The sequence below is a fragment of the Nyctereutes procyonoides genome, unplaced genomic scaffold (assembly GCF_905146905.1).
Source record: "Nyctereutes procyonoides isolate TBG_1078 unplaced genomic scaffold, NYPRO_anot_genome, whole genome shotgun sequence".
NCBI classification, from domain to species: domain Eukaryota; kingdom Metazoa; phylum Chordata; class Mammalia; order Carnivora; family Canidae; genus Nyctereutes; species Nyctereutes procyonoides.
Window position 1 is genome coordinate 8917624 of NW_026575020.1, and position 26409 is coordinate 8944032.

General features: G+C 38.1%; 1 protein-coding gene across 5 annotated transcripts in view; it reads right to left on the minus strand.

Annotated features, from left to right (window-relative positions):
* The window catches only part of MBTD1 (mbt domain containing 1), a 68817-nt gene that overhangs the window by 12787 nt on the left and 29621 nt on the right, over positions 1-26409 (minus strand). For 4 of the 5 annotated variants that reach the window (XM_055331854.1, XM_055331892.1, XM_055331872.1 and 1 more), the window contains 13 exons: positions 24574-24713; positions 23167-23281; positions 22280-22362; positions 12728-12845; positions 9962-10096; positions 9625-9713; positions 9179-9413; positions 8506-8561; positions 8057-8161; positions 2397-2544; positions 1444-1526; positions 788-1022; positions 214-291 (listed from right to left, as the gene is read on the minus strand). In XM_055331854.1, coding sequence (XP_055187829.1) covers positions 214-291; positions 788-1022; positions 1444-1526; positions 2397-2544; positions 8057-8161; positions 8506-8561; positions 9179-9413; positions 9625-9713; positions 9962-10096; positions 12728-12845; positions 22280-22362; positions 23167-23281; positions 24574-24713 — 1620 coding nt within the window. The remainder of the gene's footprint in view (positions 1-213; positions 292-787; positions 1023-1443; positions 1527-2396; positions 2545-8056; positions 8162-8505; positions 8562-9178; positions 9414-9624; positions 9714-9961; positions 10097-12727; positions 12846-22279; positions 22363-23166; positions 23282-24573; positions 24714-26409) is intronic. The other variant, XM_055331863.1, reaches the window with a different exon arrangement.

The window sequence follows — 26409 nt, forward strand, 5'->3', positions numbered from 1 at the left end:
AATATTATGGTGATAATTTTTCCTGTCCGTTAAAATATAAGAGTTTCTATTTATTGAAAAGGTTTGCCTTTTATGGCATACTGCACCTTTAAGCAAAATACATAATGCACAGTCATAGGCTCTCACAGGGATATTAGTTTCTATGCAAGAATACTGTGACCCCAATTGGTTAACAACTTAGGAAATGTATATAAACACCATGTGGTGACCCACTTTTCTTATGTCCTTTGTATTGCTGGGACTTAGCCTTTTTCTTCTGTTTTGATGAACCTGATTGGCTTTCTCTTGATGCTGAAAAATAAAATGGAAAATTGGTACCAAGTAAGCATTGCAAACACATGAATCTAAATACAATTTAAGATGAATTATCTTTACCAAGGCCATTATACTTAAAAAAGTACAAGATGCTTTGAAAATAAGGGTGCTTGTTCTGTGAAACCCATGACACCAGACTCCATTATTTATTCAATTAGCACTTATCAAATACCAGTAAATGTTAGCCTGTAATTTCAAACTCATTAAAACAAGTCTAGATGACTTTGGTGGGTACTCTTACTGTGGGGTTTCTTTCTATAGTCATCATGTAATTGACTACTGAGTTCACACTGCTGTGGTACTCATAGTCTGATTCTGTGATATTGTTGTTGAGTCTTAAGATCTTACCTGGCAACCAATCAGACAAAGGTATATTCTTGTCCTGTGAGCTCACAAGATGACTTATGTGAAACAGTCCTCTGGAGAATTGCGGATTTTTACAAAAGGACACCTTTTCTGTATACCAACTTACACTGTGACGCCGGAGGCTGTAGCTGATATCCGGTTAATTGACACCACCCTACAGGATAGAGGTCAGGGGACTCACAGTCTACCCACTGATCATATTCTTCTTCCCATCCATCAAAATGTATCCTCAAGAGACGATGAATAATTCGAGTTACTGTGGCTACACATATTAACCGTGGCTCCATGAGATCTACTGCTTCTAATTTCATTCCTACACGAAATCCGTGATTTGGAACATCCTGACACAGAGAAGCAGAATATTACCATGGGTGAAAAAAAGAATGCATGAGTTCACAATCACCGAGAGAGAGAGAGAAAAAAAAAAAGCAACATAACCAGATAACCTAATTTAAACCAAAAAAATTGCAAATGATTCTTTAGTTATTAAAACATATGTAGGTGAGAAGTATTTAAGAACTGATTAGGAAATGTATTCATTTCTATTTTACTCAGATTAAAAATGAAGCAAAGTTTGAAAATAAGGTAAAGGTAAAGAAAGAAAATATGGTAAAGAAAATATGTTGTTTTATTACTATATACTTGTTTATAGTAATTTCCATTAAGAATTTCTAATATAAACCAAAGACATTTTGATCAACAATGATTTGCATTTGTGAGGCATCAAAAAACTGTACATATTATGCCATTATTCAAATTTACCTTATTAAATAGTTTTACTGGTGCTGCAATGGAGCCAGTTTCCCTGAGGTAGTCAAACCATTTAAAAGGAAGTTTTGTGTAACCTGAAAAACACACCTGATTTAATCAACAGTTCATTTAAAATTAGCAAAATATTAAAATGTGGATAAAAAACTGACTCATTACACACTAAGATCTCAGGTTTTAGATTTTATAATAAACTTTTAACTCTTGCTCTAATACTGTCAAATGCAGTCATTCCTCTGTGTTATAAGGATTTCATTCCATTTCTAGACAGACACAGGTGCACCTACTTACCTAATGCAAAAGTGTCTCAATCCTTTTACAAGAGACCTTTGCTTTTAAAATCCTACACTTAGGAGAGTATAGCATTTCATATTTCACAGTGATATTTTTCTTTCTTTTCAAGTAAGAAAACTGGCTGGGCAAATACTATTTTTATAGACCTCTGTTTTGAGTTTTCCTCCCTTCTTAGGAGAAAAACACGAGGCTCAGATATTGAAATTAGGAAAGACACTGGTTAAGCCTTGAAAGCTATTTAAGGGTAAGTCTTTTTTTTTTTTTTAAGCCACATGATATTCTAAAGATGGAAACTTGCTTTCCCTCAAAGGCTTTAGCATGTATCTATTTTTAACAAAGTTCATGTGTACAATTACCTACATCGCCATCTCAACAGGGCTTAGAGAATACCAATTCATATTATAAAATGTACAGATGCTCAGGAAAATTTCTATACTAATGTAATTTATTAAAGCTAGCTAGAATACAGTGCCTTATATTTTTAGAGTACCCCTCAGCACTTGGTATGGATATGTACGTTTAAATGTACATACACACATGTACCATAGATTCACAGAGTAGAAAATCCAGGGCTGTATTAAATGATATTAGTAGATACCACGCAAAAAAAGAGGGCAAGGATGAAGACCCAGTGTACATATAGGATGAAGTACCTCTAGGTGGAGTGAGCTCAATCATGTTAATTTCACAGAAACCAACAGGGAAAATCGAAGGGGAGGTTGCATGATAACAGAACCAGTCAGATCCATCTGCTGCTTCTGAGCCATCGATCCCAATCATCAGGAATCCATCAGCCAGCACCTTTTCAATGAAGAGAATTCCAAGTATTTGAAATTAGATATCACTACTATAAAAGTGATCCTTTAAGTGACATTCTAAAAAAAAGGAAAATGTATTACATAAAGGTCTCTTAAAAGTGAAAAATGCTTCTTCACTGAATTGTGTTAGTAACTGAAATAGTAATGAGAAACCTCCACAGATTGTGGTGTGTACCAGAACAAAAGCAGGGTTACACAGAAGTGACTTCGGAGGTCTAGGACAAACAGTGCCTTTTGCCAATAGTAAGGTGCTGGCTGCTGTGGTCCACGAAGCAGGGCCCAGTGCTCCTCTCCAATTTAACTGTCTAGTCTCGGTAGGATTCTGAGTCCTACTCAGTATAACTTTCCTTCTGATTTAGCAGAAAGGGGTTTTTCCAAACTTTTTTCCACCTTTACCAATCCTCCACTTTACCTCTCTTATGCTACAGATACCCATGCTCCTGTGTAAGAATCTAAGGCCACCCCGTGCAAGGGTCCCCATACTCCTTTCTTTGTGCCCCTGTTTTGAGATGTTATACCCTACCCCCAACACAAACCTTTCCATCATGTCCTATTACTGCTGGAACTTTGCTCCACAAACACTATTTCTTATACTCTAATGTCTTTCAATATCAATTTTAAAATACTTTATTTTGAAACAGTTCACATTTACAGAAAAGATACAACAGTATGATGAACTTCTACATACTTTACCCAGAGATCCACTTCCAGGTATATTCTATGTAACTCTTTGCAGTCTGATTTCTGTCCCAAACCTTCTACAATGCTAAATTCACCAGTGACCAAGTTTGTCAGATCTATTGCCTTTCCTGCAACACTTACCCTCCTCAAATCTCAGCCTCCCTGAAGTATCTCATACTTGCTGACTACTCTCAGCTTTCTAAAATGTTTTCTCCCTGATTCTCATTATGTAGTTTACTGGCCAATCTTTCCACCTCTCCTGTTTGGTGAAGGTCCTGTTGGTGGCATCCTCTTACCTCCAACCCTTACATTTCTGATGTTGGCCCTTTTCTTTCGGTGTTGGTGATAGCACCCACACACACTGTGTCAGAAACCAACGCTAGGCCCACATCTCCTCCAGTTTTATCAGGAGTTTGTCTCCTCTGCGGGCTCTTAGTCCTGTCTTTCCCCTACTTGTGTGCTGAACACACCCTCTGAGAGTCCATGCAGGGTGTTAGAGCCAGCTTCAAAGGTAAGCAAGCACCAGGTCCCATGACTCCCCTTAAAGTCATTCCTTCTGTGTATGTCATGAACTCCCTTTCCACCACACTGTTTGAGAACAATGCTTTCAGGCTTCCTCTTTGGACATTTCCCATCTTACACAGCTTAACTTTCTTTTGTTATGACCTCTGTTCACACAGGAAAGCCTTTCTAACTTACCTGCTCACTAGAGAAAGCTTAGATGCCCTGGCCAAATATTCAAAGCCTGAATGACTGGGCACCTGGGTGGCTCAAGTCGGTTAGGGATCTGCCTGCAGCTCAGGTCATGATCTCAGGGTCCTGGGATTGAGCCCCATGTCAGGTTCCCTGCTCAGCAGGGAGCCTGCTTCTCCCTATGTCCCTCCCCCTGTGCTCTCTGTCTCTCATTCTCTCTCTAGGATAAATAAGCAAAATTTAATCTTATTATTTATTCATGAGAGACACACAGAGAGAGGCAGAGGTATAGGCACAGAGAGAAGCAGGCTCCCTCTGGGGAGATCAATGTGAGACTTGATTCCAGGACCCCAGGATCATGACCTGAGTCAAAGGCAGATGCTCAACCATGAGCCAATGCTCAACCACTGAGCCAATAAACAAATTAAAAAAACAAAAAAACAAAAAAACAACAATACCCAAGCCTGTGTGACCTGGTTCCACATTACCTTTTAGTCTCTACCTTCATGTGCCTTTCTCCTAGTTGTTTCTCTTATGTTGGATATATATATATATATAATAACTTCCTCTTCTAGCTTAACAGATTTGTCTGCACCTTGGGAAAGGGCTACCTCACTCACACAGGATTCCTTTCCCCTTTTCTTTTTTCTTTTTTTTTTTAAATTTATTTATGATAGTCACACAGAGAGAGAGAGAGAGAGAGAGAGAGAGAGAGAGGCAGAGACACAGGCAGAGGGAGAAGCAGGCTCCATGCACCGGGAGCCCGATGTGGGATTCGATCCCGGGTCTCCAGGATCGCGCCCTGGGCCAAAGGCAGGCGCCAAACCGCTGCGCCACCCAGGGATCCCATCTTTCCCCTTTTCTAACTACAGCTGACTGAAGTGGGGACTAGTGCCTACCCTTTAGAGACTAAGCCAGAGGCTGAGCTCAGCTAGTATCTTTCTCAGGATTAGGATCAACAGACACAGAGACTGCTGTCATATCATGGGCTGGAATCATACAGAATGGAGCTAGCATCCACACATGGAGACTGAGTGAGTAGAACTCCAACCAGAAGAGTGAAAGGAAAGTGGCAGAGACTCAGAGCAGAGAAGGGATGGAACAAAGAGGCCCCGAGATATGGAGAAATTACCACTGAGTTTATGGCTTTCCAGTTCTCATCCCTGTGTCCTTGCTTGTCTATGAGACTGCCCTGTCCTTAGGGTAACTCTCCTAAAGCTAACTTGAGGGAGGTGCTGTTCCTTATAAAAGCTTTGACCAGGATACTCAGGGCAGCCTTTTGTCAGGGGAGTAGGGAGGCAGTGGTGGGTAGAGCGAGCACATGCACAGGGAAGGGACAGAGGAAGAGGGAGAGAAAATCTTTTATTTTTTTAAGATTTTATTTATTTATTCATGAGAAAGAGAGAGAGAGAGGCAGAGACATAGGCAGAGGGGGAAGCAGGCTTCATGCAGGGAGTCCAATGCAGTACTCGATCCTGGGACTCCAGGATCACACCCTGGGCTGAAGGCAGGCGGTAAACCACTGAGCCACCCAGTTGTCCCAAAGGAGAGAGAATCTTAAGCAGGCTGTGTGTGCGGAGCCCCACATGAGACTTGATCCTCCACCCATGATAGTGACCTGAGCCAAAATCAAGAGCTGGATGCAAGTGATTTGATGTGCACTGTGTGAACAACTTGTCTTACCCTACACCCTGCCTACACCTTCCCACCTTGATTCATTTGTGCACATCCTCTTTCCACAAGTTTCCTTCCTGCATCTCTGCGGGGCTGTTTTTCCCAACCGTCAAGGCGAAGTTTTCAAATCTCTTCTCTTCTATCCAGCTTTCCCTAATTTCTCTGAGACATTGTAATATATCCTTTATTTGAATTCCAACAGTACTGTGTACCTTTTTTTTAAAAAAAGATTTTATTTATTTATTCACAAAAGACACATACAGAGAAAGGCAGAGACACAGGCAGAGGGAGAGAAGCAGGCTCCATGCAGGAAGCCCGATGTGGGACTTGTCCTGGGACTCCAGGATCATGCCCTGAGCCAAAGGCAGACGCTCAACCACCGAGCTACCCAAGCATCCCTACTGCATACCTTTCTTAAGTTATAGCTGATCCGGAATGAAACTTCCTTGTACATATCTTACCTTGTTCTACAAGACTGTAGGCTTCTTTTTTTTAATTAATAAATTTATTTTTTATTGGTGTTCAATTTACCAACATACAGAATAACACCCAGTGCTCATCCCGTCAAGTGCCCCCCTCAGTGCCCGTCACCCATTCACCCCCACCCCCCGCCCTCCTCCCCTTCTACCACCCCTAGTTTGTTTCCCAGAGTTAGGAGTCTTTAGGTTCTGTCAAGACTGTAGGCTTTTTTAGAGTCCAAACTGAACCTAGCATGGCATGTATAAACCAGGTAATTTTTGAGCAAAGTTTGATGCTATACTCACTGGACACTTCATTCTCCTTTCATGGCACAGAGCATGGTTTAACTGCACTGGTTCCCATATCTGACTGTCAGAATCACTGAGAGAATTTCATCCTTTTTAGACAAATACATTATCATGTGTAATACTTCTTGTGATTCTGATTAAGCAGATACAGAGTAGATCACAGAAATCTGTTTATTTATGTATTTATTTTTAAAAATGATCTTTAACAACATTTTTACATTAAAAAAAAGGGATTTTATTTACTTATTTGAGAGAACATAGCAGGGGGAGGGACACAGAGGGAGGAAGAGGGAGAAACAGGCTCTCTGTTCAGCAGGGAACCTGATGTGGAGCTTGATTTCAGGACCCCGGGATCATGACCTGAACTGAGGGCAGAGGCTTACATGCCCGAGCCACCCAGGTGCCCTTAAAGGTAATCTTTATTTTTCTTCCCTTTTTTAGGTTTGAGAGAGAGCAAGAGTGTGTGTGGGGGGAGGGGCAGAGGCAGAGAATCTCAAACAGACTCCGTGCTGAGCACGGAGCCCAACGTGGGGCTCAATCTCATGACCCTGATATCATGGTCTGAGCTGAAAGCAAGAGTTGGATGCTTAACAGACTGAGACACCCAGGTGCCTGGGAAATCTGTTTTAAATCATAGTAGGTGATTCTGATCACTAGTCAAGTAAAGAGGAAGAATAAAAGCTTGGTGCCAATCTCATCTAGCTGTGTGACCTTGAGCATAAGAGGCTGGGACATGGCAGCAATCATAATCATAATTTTAATTCTTTTGGCTCAAGGCTTTAAACTAGGTTGAAATGCAAATCACAATTTAAGCTGTAGTCTTATGTAAACAGACTCTGGATCAGTGGTTCTTAACCATGGCTGTACTGGAGAATTACCTGGGGACTTACAAGAAAAAAAAAAAAAAAGGTCAATGCTAGGGCTCCCTAGCAGACTGATGAAATCAAAACACGCGTGGTAGGCATTTAAGAGGTCTGGTCACCTGTATTTTTCTTAAGTTTCCCAAGGTATTCTGATGCCTACTTAAATTGAAAACCACACTTCTTGATTTTTTCACAAAAGCAGCTTCACAAGAGAAGAAAAAAAAAGAAGAAATAAAGTACTATCAAAAGAATAATAAAGGCACAAAAGGAAATAAACTGGAAACTGAGGATAAACTTGGCCTAGTCACAATTCTGTGTTGGGGGCACCTGGGTGCCTCTGTCGGTAAGTGTCTGCCTTCAGCTCTGGTCATGATCTTGGGGTCCTGGGATTGAGACCCATGTTGGGCTCCCTGTTCATCAAGGAGTCTGCTTCTCCTCTCTCTGCCCCTCTCCTCTGCTCATACTCTCTCTCTAATAAATAAAAATCTTTACAAAAAACCCCCAAAACAAAAAAATAATTCTCTGTTGGATTAGCTTTGAGCAGAAAGTAACTTAAATATTCTTCCTCTTAACTCAAGATAAATGTATTTCCATAAATAAAGGCAGCAGACTCAAGATGACAATCCTGACAAGCCACATAAAAACACTGATATGAAAATTGAAATTTATTTTGAAATTACTAGTATCCTTCTCCCTAGTGAAGATCCAGATACATACCTTGTATGTCAAAATGAGTATATTAAGGGCCTCCTCCTCCTATTACCTTAAGACCAGTTCTTACAAATGCATTTCTGTATTTTAAAACCTATAGTCTTACCTTTCTAATAGTCGCGACACATATTGTGGAAAGATTTAATGGGTCTATAGCTTCCAATTTCATTCCTTCCTTGAACCATTCCCCACTCTGGTCTACTTCTTTTACCTAAAGAATTACATGAAAGCACATCCACTGTTACAAATGTTATCATTTTAATAATTAAAATATTACCAAATTGAAAATGTTTATCAGATGAAAATACCAAAATGCCTTTTCCTACCTACCTAATATTATAACTCAAACCTCCGTTAGAGAATATAGAGAATTCAGGCAAATAGACAGAATTTAAGAGTAATTATAATCAATAGTTGTGACACCTATGGATCACAAGGTCTTAATCCTTTTATAAGTGAACAAATATAATTGTGATTTCCATTATTTTAGGAAAAAACCCACAACCCTCTTTCAAACCTAATTTACAAATGAGGGTTCTTATAAAAACTTCTTACCTTAGCAAATAAATGTGGTGGTGTATCAAAATGTCCATCCTGTTTCTTTGTAATATCTACAAGGAAAAGTTACATACTAATCTGTCAGCATTTGTGAGAAGACCAAAACCACGTTTCTTTGAAGGTTTCAAACCCACAAGGTATGTATACTCTAAAACACGGCAGAAATACATGCCTTTTACATATATGGTGAAAAATATCCTCTAATAGTCTTTCTTTCTTCTGAGTACATGTGCTATTATTAAATACATTCAGCCAATCAGAATGCTGGTAATTCCCTAGTTAGGGAATCACAACTTTAGAAGTATGCTTTACATGTGTTCAGTATTAAGTCTAACCACATTTAATCTTCCTCTCTTGATTAAAACTGAATGCAAAGGGAATGGCTACCTTTAGATCTTTCAAATGGGCTGGACAGGAAAAGTGTAAGACAATAAATGTAGTTGTGATGAAAAGTACATTATATTTGAATTGAGAACAAGTGGAAGGAATATAAATATATTAGGAGACTCATATTCTGGTGTGAACCTTCCCTAAATTAAGATAGAATGAGCAGCCCAGATAACTAGAATGCTATTTCTGATCTCTACTATTCTGTAGAGAAAAAATAACCAAGTAGTACAATTTAGCTTCAATGATGTTTTCAACAGGTGGTCTTGTGACAAGTGCTTACCAGATCTTTTGAATCGATGGCCTATGCTTCGAGACCAACCGACATGATGGATTAACGGGCTGTGCATATGGCACCAGAAGTCATCTGTTCTATCTTCACTCTCTTCATACACTAGTCTTAATCTTCCTCCAATTACACTTTCCACCACTGCCACGCGTGTGCGACACAAATGCCTCTTGTCAACCACTTCTACTCTCATGCAAGGTTTGAAAGCATACTGCATACTCTCTGAAACCTTAAATAAAAACACAAAAACTGTTTGAATTCATGACAAAAGTCTACAAATAATTTCAGTACTGTACCATTAAAAATAATGAGTGCACTTGACATTTAACTAGATCATCTGGCTCACTAAATTAAAACAATTCCTTAAAAAAACTTCCAGGCTATTCCTTTTTTAGAGCTCTCAATTGACACTTCAGTCCTTTCTAAGATCCTGTCTTTACCTTCTGTGAGAAATCGGGAGGAAGTGTTTTGGCACCAGTAAGTCGTTTCACTAGAAAAGCTTTCCAGTTTGTATACTTATGCTGAATAGCTAAAACAAAAGAAATAACCAGTTACACTTTAGCAAAGAGTAGAATTGCTTTATAAACTATTTTTTTCAAAAAAAAAACACACAACAATTTTCCCTGCAATTCAGAGCATTAAGGTTCTGAAGACTAACAAAAACAGAAATATGTCTTGCCAGTATTTAAGTTACATGAAACCAAAAAATTTTGATATCACTTGAATATTACTATGTGTGACACTGCACTGAGGTACATATATTTAAATTATACTTACTTCTAGGAGGGACAAGAGGTTTTCCACTGGCTGCACACCAGCCAACTGGATGGATGTCAGAGCCACAGACATTGCACCAGAAATCTAGCCCAGGGTCATTTTCAAATCCTTCATATCTTAAAAGGGCATTATAACCTGAAACCAACAAATCAATCACCACATAAGAAGAAAATGAAATGAAACAAAACAGGACACAACTGCTGGCCATTGGGTGGGTGGGTGTCACATGCTAATATGCACCTGCAACAGAATCCCGTGCAGGGCATGTGAGCAGTCAGCACCACCAGCCCCCCGCCCCACCCCCCAACTCTAAGACTGAGTTACTAGGTCTAGGGGCAGTGTGAGAATATGCATTTCTAACAAGTCCCCAGGTGAAGCTGCAGATATTGGTGTATGGCTCCAACTTTGAGAACCAGTTGTTTAATGTCATTAGCTTAACTGTTTTCAGAGCATGGCTTCCTCCCTTTTAATGTACTTTGATTTTACCCCCCGTTTCTTAAGTTCTAGAAAAGAAATTCTCAGTGGAAACAGGGGAGAAAGTCCTACCAGAATGCGTAGTTTTGAAAATAAAAGAAAGAAGGTTATATTAAATTAGGAAAACCTTGTCAAGTCACAGCAATCTAGTTAAAGTAACATTTCAAAGAAACTGCTTTATCCAGCGGATTAGATGACCAAATATTTCTGGATAATTTGGATTTGGCTATCTCAAGCATCTAATTTTTTCTGTACTATTTATTTGGAAATAAAATGTGAAAATGCTAGGTAACAAAGTTCAATAAACACAAATAAAAGTATGTTAAATGACTTAAAAACTGTATGTACTAAGCAAACAGGACGTCTTACTTCTTAGAACAAAAACTATGATATATCCTCTTTATAATTTAATAAACTTTCTGTTGGTAACAGATTACAATTTAATTTAAGGCCTTCAGGGGAATAAAAAAAGGCCCAACAAACTATTCCAGGTGCGGAGCTAAGTTCAGTCAGCATTTTCATGTGTTAAGATCTATGATGAAAATTTAGAGCATTAAATCTTTAGTTTTAAAATTCAATAATTCACAGAATAATTCATGAGTTTGCCCACTGTTGCAGAGCTCTGTTCATGATTAACATCAGGCTCAATTCTGAAACGTCATTAAAGTGGCTTAAAATATGTTATGCAATTAGATAAAATATAAATGTAAAATTGGAGACAGAAGGTAAAAATAATTCTATTGATATTAAATGCATTGATCTTTAGAGCTATTTAAATGCAACTGGCTTAAACATCTAGGACAGAAAGAATACGTTGTTTCTAAATTATGGTGTAGAGAACACCCAACCATTTAGAGAATGCTTATACAGCTGGGGGAATGTTTCAAGGAAAAGGTGGGAACATAACTGGGTAAATGTGCAAAGGCACAGAGGTGCTAAGATGCTCTATGAGGGAGGAAGGAGAACTAGCCTCATCAGAACATAGATAGCATTCATGTTGGGGAGCAGCCAAAACTTGGGCCAGTGGTCTATGGAGCGACTCATCATCAGCTGTAAATGCTGACTATCTTGATCCCTTAAAGACAAAGAAGTGATTAAAGATGTTTGAGCAGGGGATCCCTGGTTGGCTCAGTGGTTTGGCGCCTGCCTTCAGCCCAGGGCGTGAGCCTGGAGTCTGGGGATCGAGTTCCTGCATCGGGCTTCCTGCATGGAGCCTTCTCTGTATCTCTGCCTCTCTCTCTGGGTCTCTCATGAATAAATAAATAAAAAATCTTAAAAATAAAATAAAGATGTTTGAGCAGACCCAGAAAAAAAGATGCCTGAGCAGAAAAATAGAAGATCATCTACAGTAAATAATCAAGTTGGCAGGGCGTTTGGGGGAAAATGGCTGGAGAGAGGAATAGAAAGAGTAGGATGCATTAGATACCGCTGACTAATTGAAGGATGACTTATCTGAGTGGCTGCACCCTCCTACCCTGCTGCCCCATAGAGTACTACAATGCCCTACCACACTACTCCTGAGCACCACGTCACAAATGTAGTCAGCATTTGGCAGATGGCAGCCAATGGAATAAGCTAGGTTTTATACTCTGCACATCACCTGCCCATAGTGGTTAACACAGTACTCTACACACCTAACGCAGTTATGTGATGAGCAATAAGGTAACAAGGACTAGGGTACATGGCAAGCAATGGGAGTGAAGAAGAACCCAAGATATATGAAATTAACACTAATTTACTTTCAGTCTTCTTAGCACGGAAAAGCAGTCTTCTTTCAAATTTTTTCACTTTTCAAAGTATTTCCCTATATCACAGTTTGGCCAACTATATAATGGCCCACAATCTGCCCTATTGCCTGATTTTTTTTTTTGTCTGCCATTTAAGAATGGTTTTACATTGTAAATTTTTTTTGTTTGTTTTATGTTTTTAAATGGTTGAAAAAAATCAGAGGAAGAATAACATTTCATGATATGTGACAGTTACATAAAATTCAAATTTCAATGCTCATAAATAAAGTGTCACTAACACACAGCCATGTATCCATTTATATATTGCTATGGTTGCCTTCATGCTACAATGGTAGAGCTGAGGAACTGTGAGAGAGATTGATTTGCCCATAAAACTAAAAGTATTTACCATCTATTTTTTTATAAAAAAAAATTTGCTAACCTCTGCCCTATTACTGTATTCATTTTTTACTTGTCAACACTTGCGAAATTTACAAATATGCTTTCTTACAAATTACAAAAACATAACTGGCATTTTCTGGTAAATTATTATGTGTGCTTTCACCTGCTAATTTTACAATTCCAGCAATCCAGAAGACTTTGGTAGGTAGGCTGCAGTCTGTATTGGGAACTTCTACTCTCACATTTTCTGAGATATCACCCCAGCAGGTCCCCATAGGTGCCTGTCATATAAAAATTATTAAGTTATCATCTTAATAACATAAAAGCCTAAACACATTGTTTAAAATAAGCATTCTCATCAATAATGGAAATATTAAAAATGCCATTTAACTCATTCATTTTTCTCCGAAAATAGAGCTGTAATTTCCCTTTCCACAGAACTCTATTTGGAAAAAGCCAGTGTCAGGGGCAATCTCAAGATGAAGAGAATTTCACATATATTAGAATAGATCCATGTCAACTTCAAAATTCAATACTGTCCTAATGGAAGACCTGAGCAGCAATTTTTGTAAAAGCCAAATCATAAACTCAATAGACTTCACAGGATAAAGCAGAGAAACTTACTATTTTTAATATATGCTGAATGAATGCACTTCATCTTAACCTCTAATTTTAAAGGGTTCGCCCAAAGAGCAGAAAGAAAAAAAAATCTCCAACCATCAATGTGGTTTCGAATAATAGGAGAAACAAAATTTAGTTATATGTATTTTCAACTTAAGTTAAATTAATAAAATATAGTCTGTTAAAACTATATGTGGCAAAAGCACCAGATAGTTATTAAAGAGGTGGAATTGAAGAGTTTTTGGAGATGCATACTATGGTAAATTGTTAAATAATTTATTATTTCTAAACAAAGAGGAAACTTTCAAAGTTAGAACTGGTAATCGCTAGTCTCCATACCACATGGTTAGAATGGGGACTCAGAAAGCTGATTAAATGAGTATAGTGAAGAGATTTTCCCAAGTCTAACATGCCCAAATTACAATTTCCATTACATTTTAATCCTTAAAACTTGAGGCCATTTACAGTTATTTGAAATTTATGCAGTGTTTAATTAAATCAAATAAGTGAATTTAGGAATACAAATGCTGATAAATACTAAACAGTCTCTGTGGCCTTAACAGCTCCTTGTTAAATATAACTTAGAACCTTGAACATAGAGAAAAGGACTGGGTGAGGTTATAAAAGACCTGATAATATGGACAAATCAGGGAAAGACAATACAGCTTCAGAGTTCAAAGATGACCAAACAAAGACATCTAAGAGTTACACGATCTAGCCAATTTGAACACTGGTTAAATGTCTTCCATGCAAGGCTTCTCCTACTTTGGTGGATGCCAATCCATAGGAGGATTAGCTTAAAACAGTACTCAACCTCTGTCCTCTCAATAGTTCATGATGGAAGAAAAGGTCAAATCCTGAACTAGATAGAGTAAGTCTGGACACCAAAGATAGAATCAAATTATGACTATTACTTTAAGTAGCACAAGCAATGAATATGCCTCAGTAACTTGGGAGACCGTGGCCTATCTCAAATATTTGTGATTCTGGAAGAGTACATGTAACTTATCTCCCTGAGCTGTGCAAAAAACAGTACATCCATTATGACGACTACCTCTTTCTAATATTTTTTTTAATTGAAAGACTGGACTCTTCAGGTTCTGCTATCTCCCCCTATATCATTCTAGACTGTAGGGCCATCCCTATTGCCAGCAGATATGATCAGAAAAGGAGAGGCTGGAAAGATGATAGTAATGTAGATTAAGCTAAGATATATCAACATAAAGACCATATTTTCATTTCTGTGAGGATGAACCAATTAGAGCAGATAGATACAGCTAATATATGCACTAAATTAAGGTAGGGTATCCACCCTTCTTTGTTTGGTGGCCAAATCTGTGGAATGTTTTTTTTTTTTTTGTTGAGAAGAAAGAAGCATGGTTATGCTGATAAATTGGGGGTTAGGTTGGCATACAGCTAAGTGAATTTGGTATACAGTACTTCTCTTAGAGCTAGATATGACAATTTCATACCAATTTTTTTTTAGCCTTAACAATTATTTTTAGAAAATAACTTTCAGTCACATTTTATTAAAGAAAATAAAGTATCAATATACTCACTTAAAAAATAAGGATGATATTCACTTCATTGGGGGATATTACGTTTTAGTCCCTACAGTCTGGATTGGTATAGGAGAAAGTAGCAGAAAGTGACATTTGTTCTTGCCTGTAAGGTTGTGGTTCTGCTAGGCCCTCTTAAACCAATCCATATGGTTCACTCTAAGAACAAAAAATGAAGAAACAAAAACAACAAAAAAGAGCACCATAGTTTCTACATAGCATGTGCTCAATGTGTTGAAATAATAAGGTAATTTCACAAATATATCTGCCCTTTTGTTTAAAATGAACACTCTTAAGTGTGGAAGACTAAATGACCCAGGGCTTGACAGCCATCTTCATCCAAGTCATCTGTCTTCTCTTGCTGGCAGGAGGGATACCTCTGAAAGTCTGGATTGGCATAGCATGAACTAGCAGAACCATAATTTACAGGTAACAACAAATTTACCTTCCAGACTCAGGACGAGAGGTCCACCTCAGGCTCCTCCCAAATCAGGAAGATCTGCTTCACCACTTCCTGCTCCAGGGCCACTCGTGAGGGCTATCTGGGAGCGACTCTCCTTCCCTGCAAGGTAAGCTGTCATCAGGTCCTGTAGGACATGGCCAAATCCAAATGCTGAGGGCTCCCCAGCACAAATGAATGATAACCTTCACCTGACTATCTATAAAAAATTGGGTGGGGAGTCTTATTTTCTGCACTTCAAGAACATTCCCAGATAGTCCAACAGCCCAGATGGCTAGTATTTAGACTCTCAGAGGGCTGATACACTGAACACATGATGCTTCATGGCAGAAATACGAATCTCCCTCCACAGAACTGCCAACCAATTATGATAACCACCCACAATCTTTAACAAGTGGGTAGCTGCAGAAGTTGCAGTGGGTAACCAAGAAAGAATCTATCTCAATGACGACATTGCAAATGTACAAACTAACAGTGAGAGACTAACAGGCATATGATTATTAATGTTCATCTAGTTGGGAAAGACGAAATATTATTTGCCCAAAAGGGGAAGAAAACATTATAGGAAATTCACCGGAAAGAAATCAGAACTAAACGCTACTTGCCGGAATTGGTACATTGAAATAGGAAAAAAATTGTTCCCTCTTTCTGCAGAAAGTCCACTCACCTTTTGGTTTGAGACCAGAATCTACTTTTTGAGGTGGTAGCTACAGGATGAGGACGAGTGTAAGGAGAGTATAAAAGGAAGATGGGATGTGTGCAGTGGAAGCAAGATTAAGAATGGGAGAATGCAGGACGCCTGGGTGTCTCAGCAGTTGAGTGTCTGCCTTTGGCTCAGGGTGTGATCCTGGAGTCCCGGGATCGAGTCCCACATCAGGCTAACTGCATGGAGCCTGCTTCTCTGTGTCTCTAATGAATAAATAAAATCTTAAGGAAAAAAAAAAAAAAGAATTGGGAGATCCCAACAGAAAATCAAGAACCACTTTAAAAAACAGACCAACAGGGACACCTGGGTGGCTCAGCGGTTGAACGTCTGCCTTTGGCTCAAGGTGTGATCCCAGAGTCCCCGGATCAAGTCCCATATCAGGCTCCCTGCGTGGAGCCTGTTTCTCCCTCTGCCTGTGTCTCTGCTTTTCTCTGTGTCTCTCATGAATAAATAAAATCTTAAAAAAAAAAAAAGACCAACATTAAAATAATCTAGATTACTTAGGTTTTCTTTAAAACATAAAAAACAGGTGATTTTTATTATGTTAGAATCCACTGTTTTTCTGTAGAAATTTCATGGCAAGACCCGTGATAGTTAGCTCAGAAGGAGCACTAATAAGTGCCAGAAACTAACTGAAATTTTATTTCCATTAAAATACAATTCTGTAATCTAGGTTGACAAACTGAAGATTCTAACTTTGGTTAGAACTGACATGGATATCTATCTTCAACTTTCAGTGGAGTTGTGTTATGTGTGGTCAAGGCTATGGAAAAAAAGCCAGAAAGTAATTTTACTTGATATAGATTATTTTACTATTAAATGCATACTTGAGATGGATCATGAGTTTTACTAAAAGAGAAACTGTTATTGTACATACACAAAAAGACTTTTGCTTTACTTTAAAACCCAAAAATATATTTGTGATACATGTTGCAAAAAAGTGCAGATAATCTTACCTTCTCAAAACACCTGGCATACAGGTCAGGCATCAAAGAGAGGATTAGAATGTACTGCATCAGTGATACGAGGTATATTTGTGCAGTAAAGTCAGCTTTAGAGTTATGGCGTATACTGTGTCTCTGCCTCTCTCTCTAATGGATAAATAAATAATATCTTAAAAAAATAAAGTTATGGAATATAAGTATACAGAGGGCCTTTAAAAAAATAATAAAACAGGGCAGCCCATGTGGCTCAGTGGTTTAGCGCCACCTTCAGCCCAGGGCCTGATCCTGGAGTCCCGGGACTGAGTTCCACGTCGGGCTCCCTGCATGGAGCCTGCTTCTCCCTCTGCCTGTCTCTCTCTCTCTATATATATATATATCTCATGAAAAAATAAATAAAATCTTAAAAAAAAAGAAACTATTATCAAGGGAGAAAAAAGGATGATTCCTGGTCTTAGCAATGAGTTATCAACAAGACACCAGAGTATATAGTCCAATATCAAACGAAAGAAATCTCAAGTCTTAAATATACGACTAAAGGATTATGATTTATATGTTTCACATCCACTTGATATTTGCACATTTTGGCTTGTACTATATATCTAGGAAAGAAGTGTTTTAGTTGACTTTAAAGTATTGGGAAATAGGACTGCTTCAATTTAAAAGATTACAGTCTTGGGGCGCCTGGTGGCTTAGGTAGTTAAGCACTGAACTCTTGGTTTGGGCTCAGGTCATGATCTCAGGGTTGTTGAGATGGAGTCCTGTGTTGAGTTGTGCACTCAGCAGTTTGTTTGAAATTCTTTCCCACTCCCTCTCAGCTTTCTCCCCTGACTTACATTCTCTTTATAAATAAATAAAATAAATAATAAGTAAATAAAATCTTAATCAATCTTAAAGACTATGGTCTTTTAAAAACATTAAGAACGTTTTAAGCTCAATGTTCTGCATATGCATTGATCAACTGGAGACTCTCTTGGGTTCAAACATAAATTACTAGAAGAAAATATCACCTGTGAATTTCATGAATGTATAGTGTACCTAACTGGCATCAGTACTGCAGTGATATTTTGGATTTTTCCATTTAGGATAGATATGGATACTGCTTTTAGAAGGCTGTGAAAAAATAGGAAATATATATAAAAATCGAAGAAAAAAAAAGGGACACACACACACACACACACACACACAATTCAGTCTCTCTGACCCTTGTTCCTGGCACAGAACTCTTAAGACCTTTGTAATTTCCTAAATGATAAGAGCACTAGGAGCATCTTTTGTTCTATTTAGTCTCTGACCTGGGTCCTGACATAGAGCTCCTAAATCCTCTGGAATCTCTTAAGTGATAGGAGCATCTTTTGTTCTAATGAGGAGACTCTGGGTGGGCTCCTGGATAGCCTCAGGATGGGGGGGTTGGTTACCAGAAAGATGAGCCCATGAGAAGAGGCTTAGAACCCTCAGCCCCAGCCTCCATCGTCTGGGAAAGGGAGGGTGTGGAGACTGAGTTCATGATTGATCATGCCTATACAATGAAGCCTTCATCAGAAACCCAAAATATAGGCTTCACCTGCCATCCGAAAGTAGGTAAAACAATTACTATAACCATAAAACCTTTTGTAAGCCAAAATGGTATAAAGTGAGGAAGCACTCACCATTTCCTGAGAGCAAAAATCCATTTCTGATTTCTTTTGGTTAGTGAAAACAGGTACCAATGCAAGTCTTTTGCAAAAGTGAAGTGGTATAAAGTGGACTTTCATTTTTTTTTTCCTAAGATTTTATTTATTTATTCATGGGACACACACACAGAGAGGCAGAGACTTAGGCAGAAGGAGAAGCAGGCTCCTCGAGGGGAGTCCAATGTGGGACTTGATCCCAGGACCACGCCCTGAGCTGAAGGCAGATACTCAACCACTGAGCCACCCTGGCGTCCCTAAAGTGGACTTTCAGACAGTGAGGGAAATCTGTATATGAGGTTCAGAGAGCTTCTGGGTTGGTGATCACATGGGGTGTTAGGAGAGTGGCATGCCCAGAGAGGGCATGAAGTTCTATGCCCCTTCTTACAACCATGCCTTATGTACATTTTCACCTGGCTGTTCACTTGTATTGTTTATTATACCCTTTATAATAAACTAGCAAATGTAAGTATTTGTTTCCCTAACTTTTGTAAACCATCCTAGGAAATTACTGAACCCAAGGAGCAGGTCACGGGAACTCTGATTTATAGTTAGTTGGGCAGAAGCATGGGTAACAGCCTGGGACTACTGATTGGTATCTGAAGTGAAGGTAGTCTTGTGGGACTGAGTAAGTTGTGGGATATAATGCTAATTCCAAGTAGACAGTGTCAAAATGGAGTTGAATTGTCAGACACCCAGCCGGTGTCAGAGAATTACTTGATGTGTGGAAAACCTGCATATCTGGTGTCAGAAATATTGTGTGGTAACAATGTATAAGTGAAAGAAATACATGAGCATTTTTCCTATGGGGACTTAATTAAAAACTACACCAAATAACCCCCCAAAATTTTAACTTATGAAAAGCAGGTTAAATCCTCAAATTGAATTTATAATCTGGCTACTGAAAAAAGTAGTAAGAGTTTCATTTACAACAAGAGATGGATCAGATGAACTAGATGATTCCTAAGATACTTTACAGTTTTGGGACCATGTGATTTAAGATTAACTGAAAGTGTTATTACCTAATTCAGTGGTTTCCAACCTCCAAGACTACCAAGGAAGGGGGAAGAACAATCAGGGGCCAAGGCTCTGGCTACCTCACCTCACCCTTGCTAAATCCATCAGTGCAGCTTCCTCTTATTCTAACTATGTCTATTAGGGAAAAGAGTAATAATTCTGAAACTTACACAAGCAAATGAACAAACCCCCAAAAACCAACCCCCCCCAAAAGAAAAAGTCTTAAAACTACCAAACTACCACCTAGACAAAGGGAAAGATATACTAGATACATGGCAATCATGAGAGAGATTTGAAGTAGGTATATTTAGTAACAGTTGAGGCTCGATTTCCACTAACTATAAAAAATGTCAACACTGTTCTGAGTGACTGAGTATAAAGCATTGTGCATTACAGCAACTATCAAAGAGGACATAGTCCTATGATATACTTTGCAGAAGCTTCATTCCCAGAAGTTGAAAGACAGACTGTGGAAAAAAGAATTCCACTCGTGAAATCCTATAATTTTAGAACCAATCACAAATATACTTAAGTGCCAGAAAATATAAAGTGTTTTTTTTAACCTTTGACCCTTACTCCAGAAGAGGCTGGGTTACGTTAAAGCAGCAAGGCATTCATAGAGCTCTGACACTGCTGCCAGCTCCGATTCTTGGTTCAGTCAGAACAGTTCTGCTTCTATTGTTACACACTGGATATTTCTTAAAATGTTTGAAAAAGGATCGCTTAGGAGCAGGAAAAGGCCCCAACCTGTGCTCAAGATGGGGACAAGGCAGATGTGATGTCTAGAGGAAGTGGGCCTTACTGGCGCACCAGTGTTAGGGCAGGCGGTTTGAGTCTTAGAAGACTAGAAGATGGATGAAACAAGGCAGGGCCTCGCACTCCCAGGAGCTCCTGACAAAGACTTTTTAAAGTCAAAGCCAGTAACTCTCGTTGGAGACCTAGAAAACTATGTGGGGGGGAAGAACCAGGAAGAGTCAGCTCTAAAGGATGAAATCAAACATAGTATGAGGTCTGACCTAAATCAAATGGCTTCACGTGCAGATGCTGGTTAAGGCAACAAAGCAGTCACTTGTGCTAAAATGAACTAAGAAATTACCCCTATCAGTCATTTTCCTACTTGGTAAGAAAAAGGTAGTGAAGAAAGTTGAGTGGAACAGGTAGACACTGGGTGAAGAGATGTCTTGTTTCTCAGCAAGAAACAGGAGCCTGCACAGTATCATCATTAATAATACAATAAGGCTAGTTGCCCTGATCTATATGATAGAACACTTTAACCTTAAAAAAAGCAGAGTTGAAAACAAAATCAGTTTCATTATTATAGATTTTCTTACGAAGAACTTTACTATTATTATTCAAAGACACGGACATGAAATAAAAAATGCCTTTGGGATTTTCAAAAGCTTTTAAAAAAAATGATTACTTACATAACACAGCTTTACATGGTTTATGGTATCAAAATATAAAAGAATCCCAGAATATTAAAGATAGGAAAAGAGATAAAGGCTATTCACAAGAGACTATAAATGTTCCAGGCATCTGGGAGAAAGGTGTTATTATAACTGAGAACTTAATCTGAGTTTGAGCTTCTCAAAAGCAGAAAGAACTAGAGAGAAAGACAAAGATCTGCTTTCCAGTTCTCTTTAATGTTGCTGTTGCTGTGTATTTAATCTATTTCACAAATGTGACACTACCATACACGTTATGGTGAAGTACATCACCTACTTTACACTGAGTATCTAGGATCCCACTTAAGCTGCCTCAGAGTCAGCATGCCACCAAATATGGGCTGAGCACCTGTACTTTTAGGAAAGAAAACTAGCAAATTAATGTACTCAGCTTTAGTTTATATTTCTACCACTGATTTCATGTGCTTGGCCTTGATCAAGAGTCTGTATTGGCTGTGAACAAATGAAAATTCATTTGGGTTTCTATAGCAGGAACTCAAGCTCAGTTTTGTCCACATGCTGTTATTTAAAAGTGAAATCCTAATTTAACAAAATGTTTAATGTAAGCAAAATTTCATTAATTTTCTAAATTCTCTGTTCTTTTTGTACATAGTAGCAGATAGAATCTTTTTTTTTTTCCTTCTAGCATATAGAGCCTTTAAATATAAATTAAACTTGTAGTAAGGTCAAAAAAGTATTTGAGAGAATCAATCACAGATCACTGAATAAAAAGGGAGAGGATCCAAAGAAACAAACATTTTCTGATAACGTTTTTTAACATAATTCCGAATTACTTAGTATACTCTGTAAGAATCTATTTGCCAAAAATATCCTGCAAAGGGTTTTCTGGTATGTATCACATATTTCAGCCCATAATGCTCTATTACTGATAGTTCCTTGTTTTTGTGATTTTACCCTTTAGAAATATAAACATAACCAGAAGGGAGATCCTTTTCTGAATTATCAGGTCAGATCACAAAGGTTTAGGTAACAGGATTATGTTGAACCATACAACACTGCCAATACACATGCTATACAAAATCAGCAACTGTATATGGTTCAGCTTAGTAAGAAAATTTCAAATTATAATTTCTTTAAAGGACACTTTTACTTGTAAAACTTCTAGAAGTTATTTTTAGCTACTAATAAGTATAATAAAAAAACATTTTTATGACAATGGATACAGTAAAGATCTTCTAAAGACAAGACATTTAGGTGTTATGTTTAAAGCTGAAGATACAATGACTTTAAACAATGACTAAGCATTTCAATACAAATGAGAAATTCCATACTCACATGTTTAAAGCAGGTAACTGGAGCTGCTATAAAGCTATTGCTATTGATGTAGTTACCCCAGCTGAAGCCTTCCATGGAGACTGCTGTTGAAAAAAAATTAAATTTAGATATATTACAATTCTCAAATCTTTTATTCACAAGAAAATGTGAAATGCTATAAAATTAACTTATCATCTTGAAAGTTTTTTCCTGTAAAGATTTAAGAACTTTTCAAATAAACATGAACTTTTGCATAGATCTTATCTGCAAACAAATAGTTTAACTCTTCTATACACAGCATAAACTGGGAAATGAAGTAAGAAAGAGCTCTTTAGTAATAAGCAGCAAAGAACAGCTGAGAGCAGAAGTGTTCAGGATAACAAAGAATGCCATGGTGGATTTTAGGTTTTCATCCCTATGCAGCTTTTACCTGGCACCTCAATGAGATTCCCATCCAGTATCTGCCACCTTCACTAGGGTTTTTCATTGTTTTACTCCCTCCTACACCCCCTGCTTCTGCCTTCCTGTTAAGAATCTTCTATCAGAAGTGATCCTTTCCTCAATCTCTTCCTTACTACTCTCTTCTCCTCTCTCCCTTCAAAGCCTGTTAAATTTATCTCCACAATGCTCCCCACCATTCATAACATAGAGAATCGGTACATGGAAAATGATACACCAAATAAAAAATGGTAAGGATGCTGCCCCAAGCACTGAACTTGTGAACACAACTACTCTCTTCTAGAATAATTTATTGAAACCAAAACCATTATCAGGAAGCCTCGTGTGATAATGTACTAGTAGGGCCTAGAAATAGCTTAGTTAACAAAATTCAAAATCAAACTGTTATTAATTCAAATTAGATGAAGCAGTATCAAATATTTCACCTCTATTACATTCACCAGTATTACCTGCTTTAGTCTTTGCTTGATTTTGCAAGGTAGCTTGATACTGAGCATATGCGGCTAGTTTAGCAACTAAAGGTTGTTTCTGAAGAACCTTTGCTTTCTTTGTTGGAGGCTTACCCTAAAACAAGAAGAGTTAAGTAAATAGGATTCTTTTTCATCCACCCCCCTCCACCGAAAAAATTAACCTGATTGCATACTACTCATTCTGCTTAAGTAACATCAAGGGTTTAGAAAATTATTAAAGCAGAGGAAACATACAAGGAATTTTAACATGAGAAATGTTTTTTGGAGTTCTGCTACGATGTAGACATCTAACATGGGTAGCAGAGCTGGCACAGACTAAAACAGCAATATGCAAATTAATATGTTAATAAAAAATTATATCCCATAAGATGTTAAAATATAGGCTGTGGTGGATACTTGATTCCTTCTTATACTAGATAAAACCAGTGGTTATTCACTCATGCAGGTTGCCAAGCATTGCTATTTATATGGTAAGAGAAGATAATTTAATGTTTAAAGAGCAAGTGACTGAGGTTTATACCTTTAGTGCTAACGCAAAAGATCAATGACAAAATGATCATGGGCCAAATTCACAGTGTGACAAACTGCCATCCATTTGGGTACAGACCACTGCTCAGGATCTTACGTACTGTCTATCTGAAATATAGAAATACATCTAAGTGATGTATTTCCTTAATTTAGGGAATTTATATAATCCTTTTAGTGCTACGTAATGATCACAATAAGTTAAAGGAGAGTAAGAAAGATGTGATCACTCAAATATATTACAGAAATCAGTTAAATGTCTTAAAAACATCTTTTATATACAATAGCAACAACTTAGTCAAATGGTCAAATCTCCATTTTGTAGGCACTGATGTACATTTAAAAGAAAGATTTCTTTTTATACCATGAACGTTTCAAAAAGGTTAGTTGGATTAACCAAACACATTTGTTCAAGGTATCAAATAGGTTATAATCAAAACTACAAAGCAAAGATGATGGAGAATACCAAAGGGTAAATCATTTCCCCCCGAATATTGAATGACTGATTCTATCTTGATGTTACCTCAAAAGAAAACAAGGGGGAAAATGGTTTCAATTTCTGTATATAACAAGGTGTTTATTATATTTATACTTATCTAGAAAAAAGAGTAAGTATTTTCAATTCATTATTACACAAACAGCTCATAGTTTACTTTGGAGAGTATGCCTTGTCTATAATAGCTGTTCAATTTTATAGACTGAACAAACTCTGGAGACCACATATTGAAAAAAAATTGTGGGGTATAAGGTGGTAACTGGTCAACTGGGTAGAGGTGGAGTGCAGTGAATCACAATCAAATGGCAGATAAACAGTGAAAGCCATAGTAATTAAAGAAATAAAGAATAAGAAGGTTTCTGTACCGTTACCTGAAGTCTGGCCAAAATGCTTGCCTTCTTGGAGTTTGACGAATAGCTTCGTGAACATGAAACGCTACAGAAACGCTTTGTTTTGGAGTAAAAAGCATCTCGCACACCAACCATGCCACACATTTCGCAGGTAGCTAATTAAGAAAACAAAAACACTGGTGTCATGATCATATAATAAAACCAAACCCGTTTACCTAACAGTTTACTAACTTATTATCTGAAGTTTTTTTTTTTTAATTTTTATTTATGATAGTCACAGAGAGAGAGAGAGAGGCAGAGACACAGGCAGAGGGAGAAGCAGGCTCCATGCACCGGGAGCCCGATATGGGATTCGATTCTGGGTCTCCAGGATCGCGCCCTGAGCCAAAGGCAGGCGCCAAACCGCTGTGCCACCCAGGGATCCCTTATCTGAAGCTTTTAATTTAAACATTAAACAGAACATGTCTTTTGTTACACAAATGATTAAAAAGCCTCCACAAAAGTTAGAGAAAAGATTGGTATGATGCCTGGCTACAGCTCCAGGAAGCCTGACCACAGCTCAAGGTCTGAGAGGCTTCACAAAGGGGCTAAACCCACAAATAGAAAGCAGATTCCACTTATATGTCCTAGGGCTCGCCATGTGCCAGGCATTTTCATATATATTAAGAGCCCTAGTCTTTTGAAAGGATTCTAAACAAAAGATGAAAAGAAGTGCAACACAACTAAGGATAACACAAAGTGCAACCTAAAAAGAGCCAAGTCTTGAAAAAAAATGCTAAGGGTAATACATTCTTTCAAGTTATGTTCAGAGGACCAGAAGGAGAGGTTCAGAGTTTGTGGTAGGTGCTTGATTATTCACTTTGATAACAGAGGAAAACAAGACTTGACTACTAATATGCCCCTTTTGTAAATTCACATATGGACAATCATCTGAAAGCTAGAATTAGAAGGGTCACAAGAACTGAAGTTCAGAGTAGATAAACAGCTACCTGGGAGAGGGACTGCTAGGTCACGACAGCTCTAGTTTCAATTTTTTTGAGGAATTGCTCTGTGTTCTGTAATGGCTATATACCAGTTTACATTCCCACCACCAGTATGTATGAATTTTTTTTTCCATATCTTCATCATTTGTTATCTCTTATCTTTCTCATAACAGTCATCCCAACAGATGTAAGGCATCTTATCATGTGTGTTTTTAAAAATTTATTCGACAGAGAGAGAGAGCTCAAGCAGGGGGAGCGGCACGCAAAGGGGGAGGTTGAAAAGCAGGTTCTCACCGAGCCAGGAGCTTCATGTGGGGCTCTATCCTGGGACCATGACCTGAGCTGAAGATGCCTAACCGACGGAGCCCCCTAGGTGCCCCCCTTATTGTGGTTTTGATTGGTGTTTTCCTGATGTTTAGTGATGCTGAGCCCTTTTCATGTATCTACATGTTTTTTTGTTTTTTTTCTTTTAAGATTTTATTTATTCATGGGGGAGGGGGCAGAGATACAGGGAGAGGGAGAAGCAGGCTCCATGCAGGGAACCTGATGTGGAACTCGATCCCAGGACTCCAGGATCACGCCCTAGGCCCAAGGCAGGTGGTAAATTGCTGAGCCACCCATTTTTCTTAGGAAAAATGTCTATGCAGGTCCTTGTCCATTTTTCATCTGGATTATTTGTTTTTTTTACTACTGAGTTGTGTAAATTCTTTATCAGATATGACTTGTAAATATTTTTTTCCATTCTGTAATATGTCTTTTCAATTTATTGCTTCCATTGCTGTGCAGATCTCCTTGGTTTGATGTAGTCCCATTTGTTTATTTTTGCTTTTGTTGCCTGTACTTTTGGTGATTAACCAAGAAATCACTG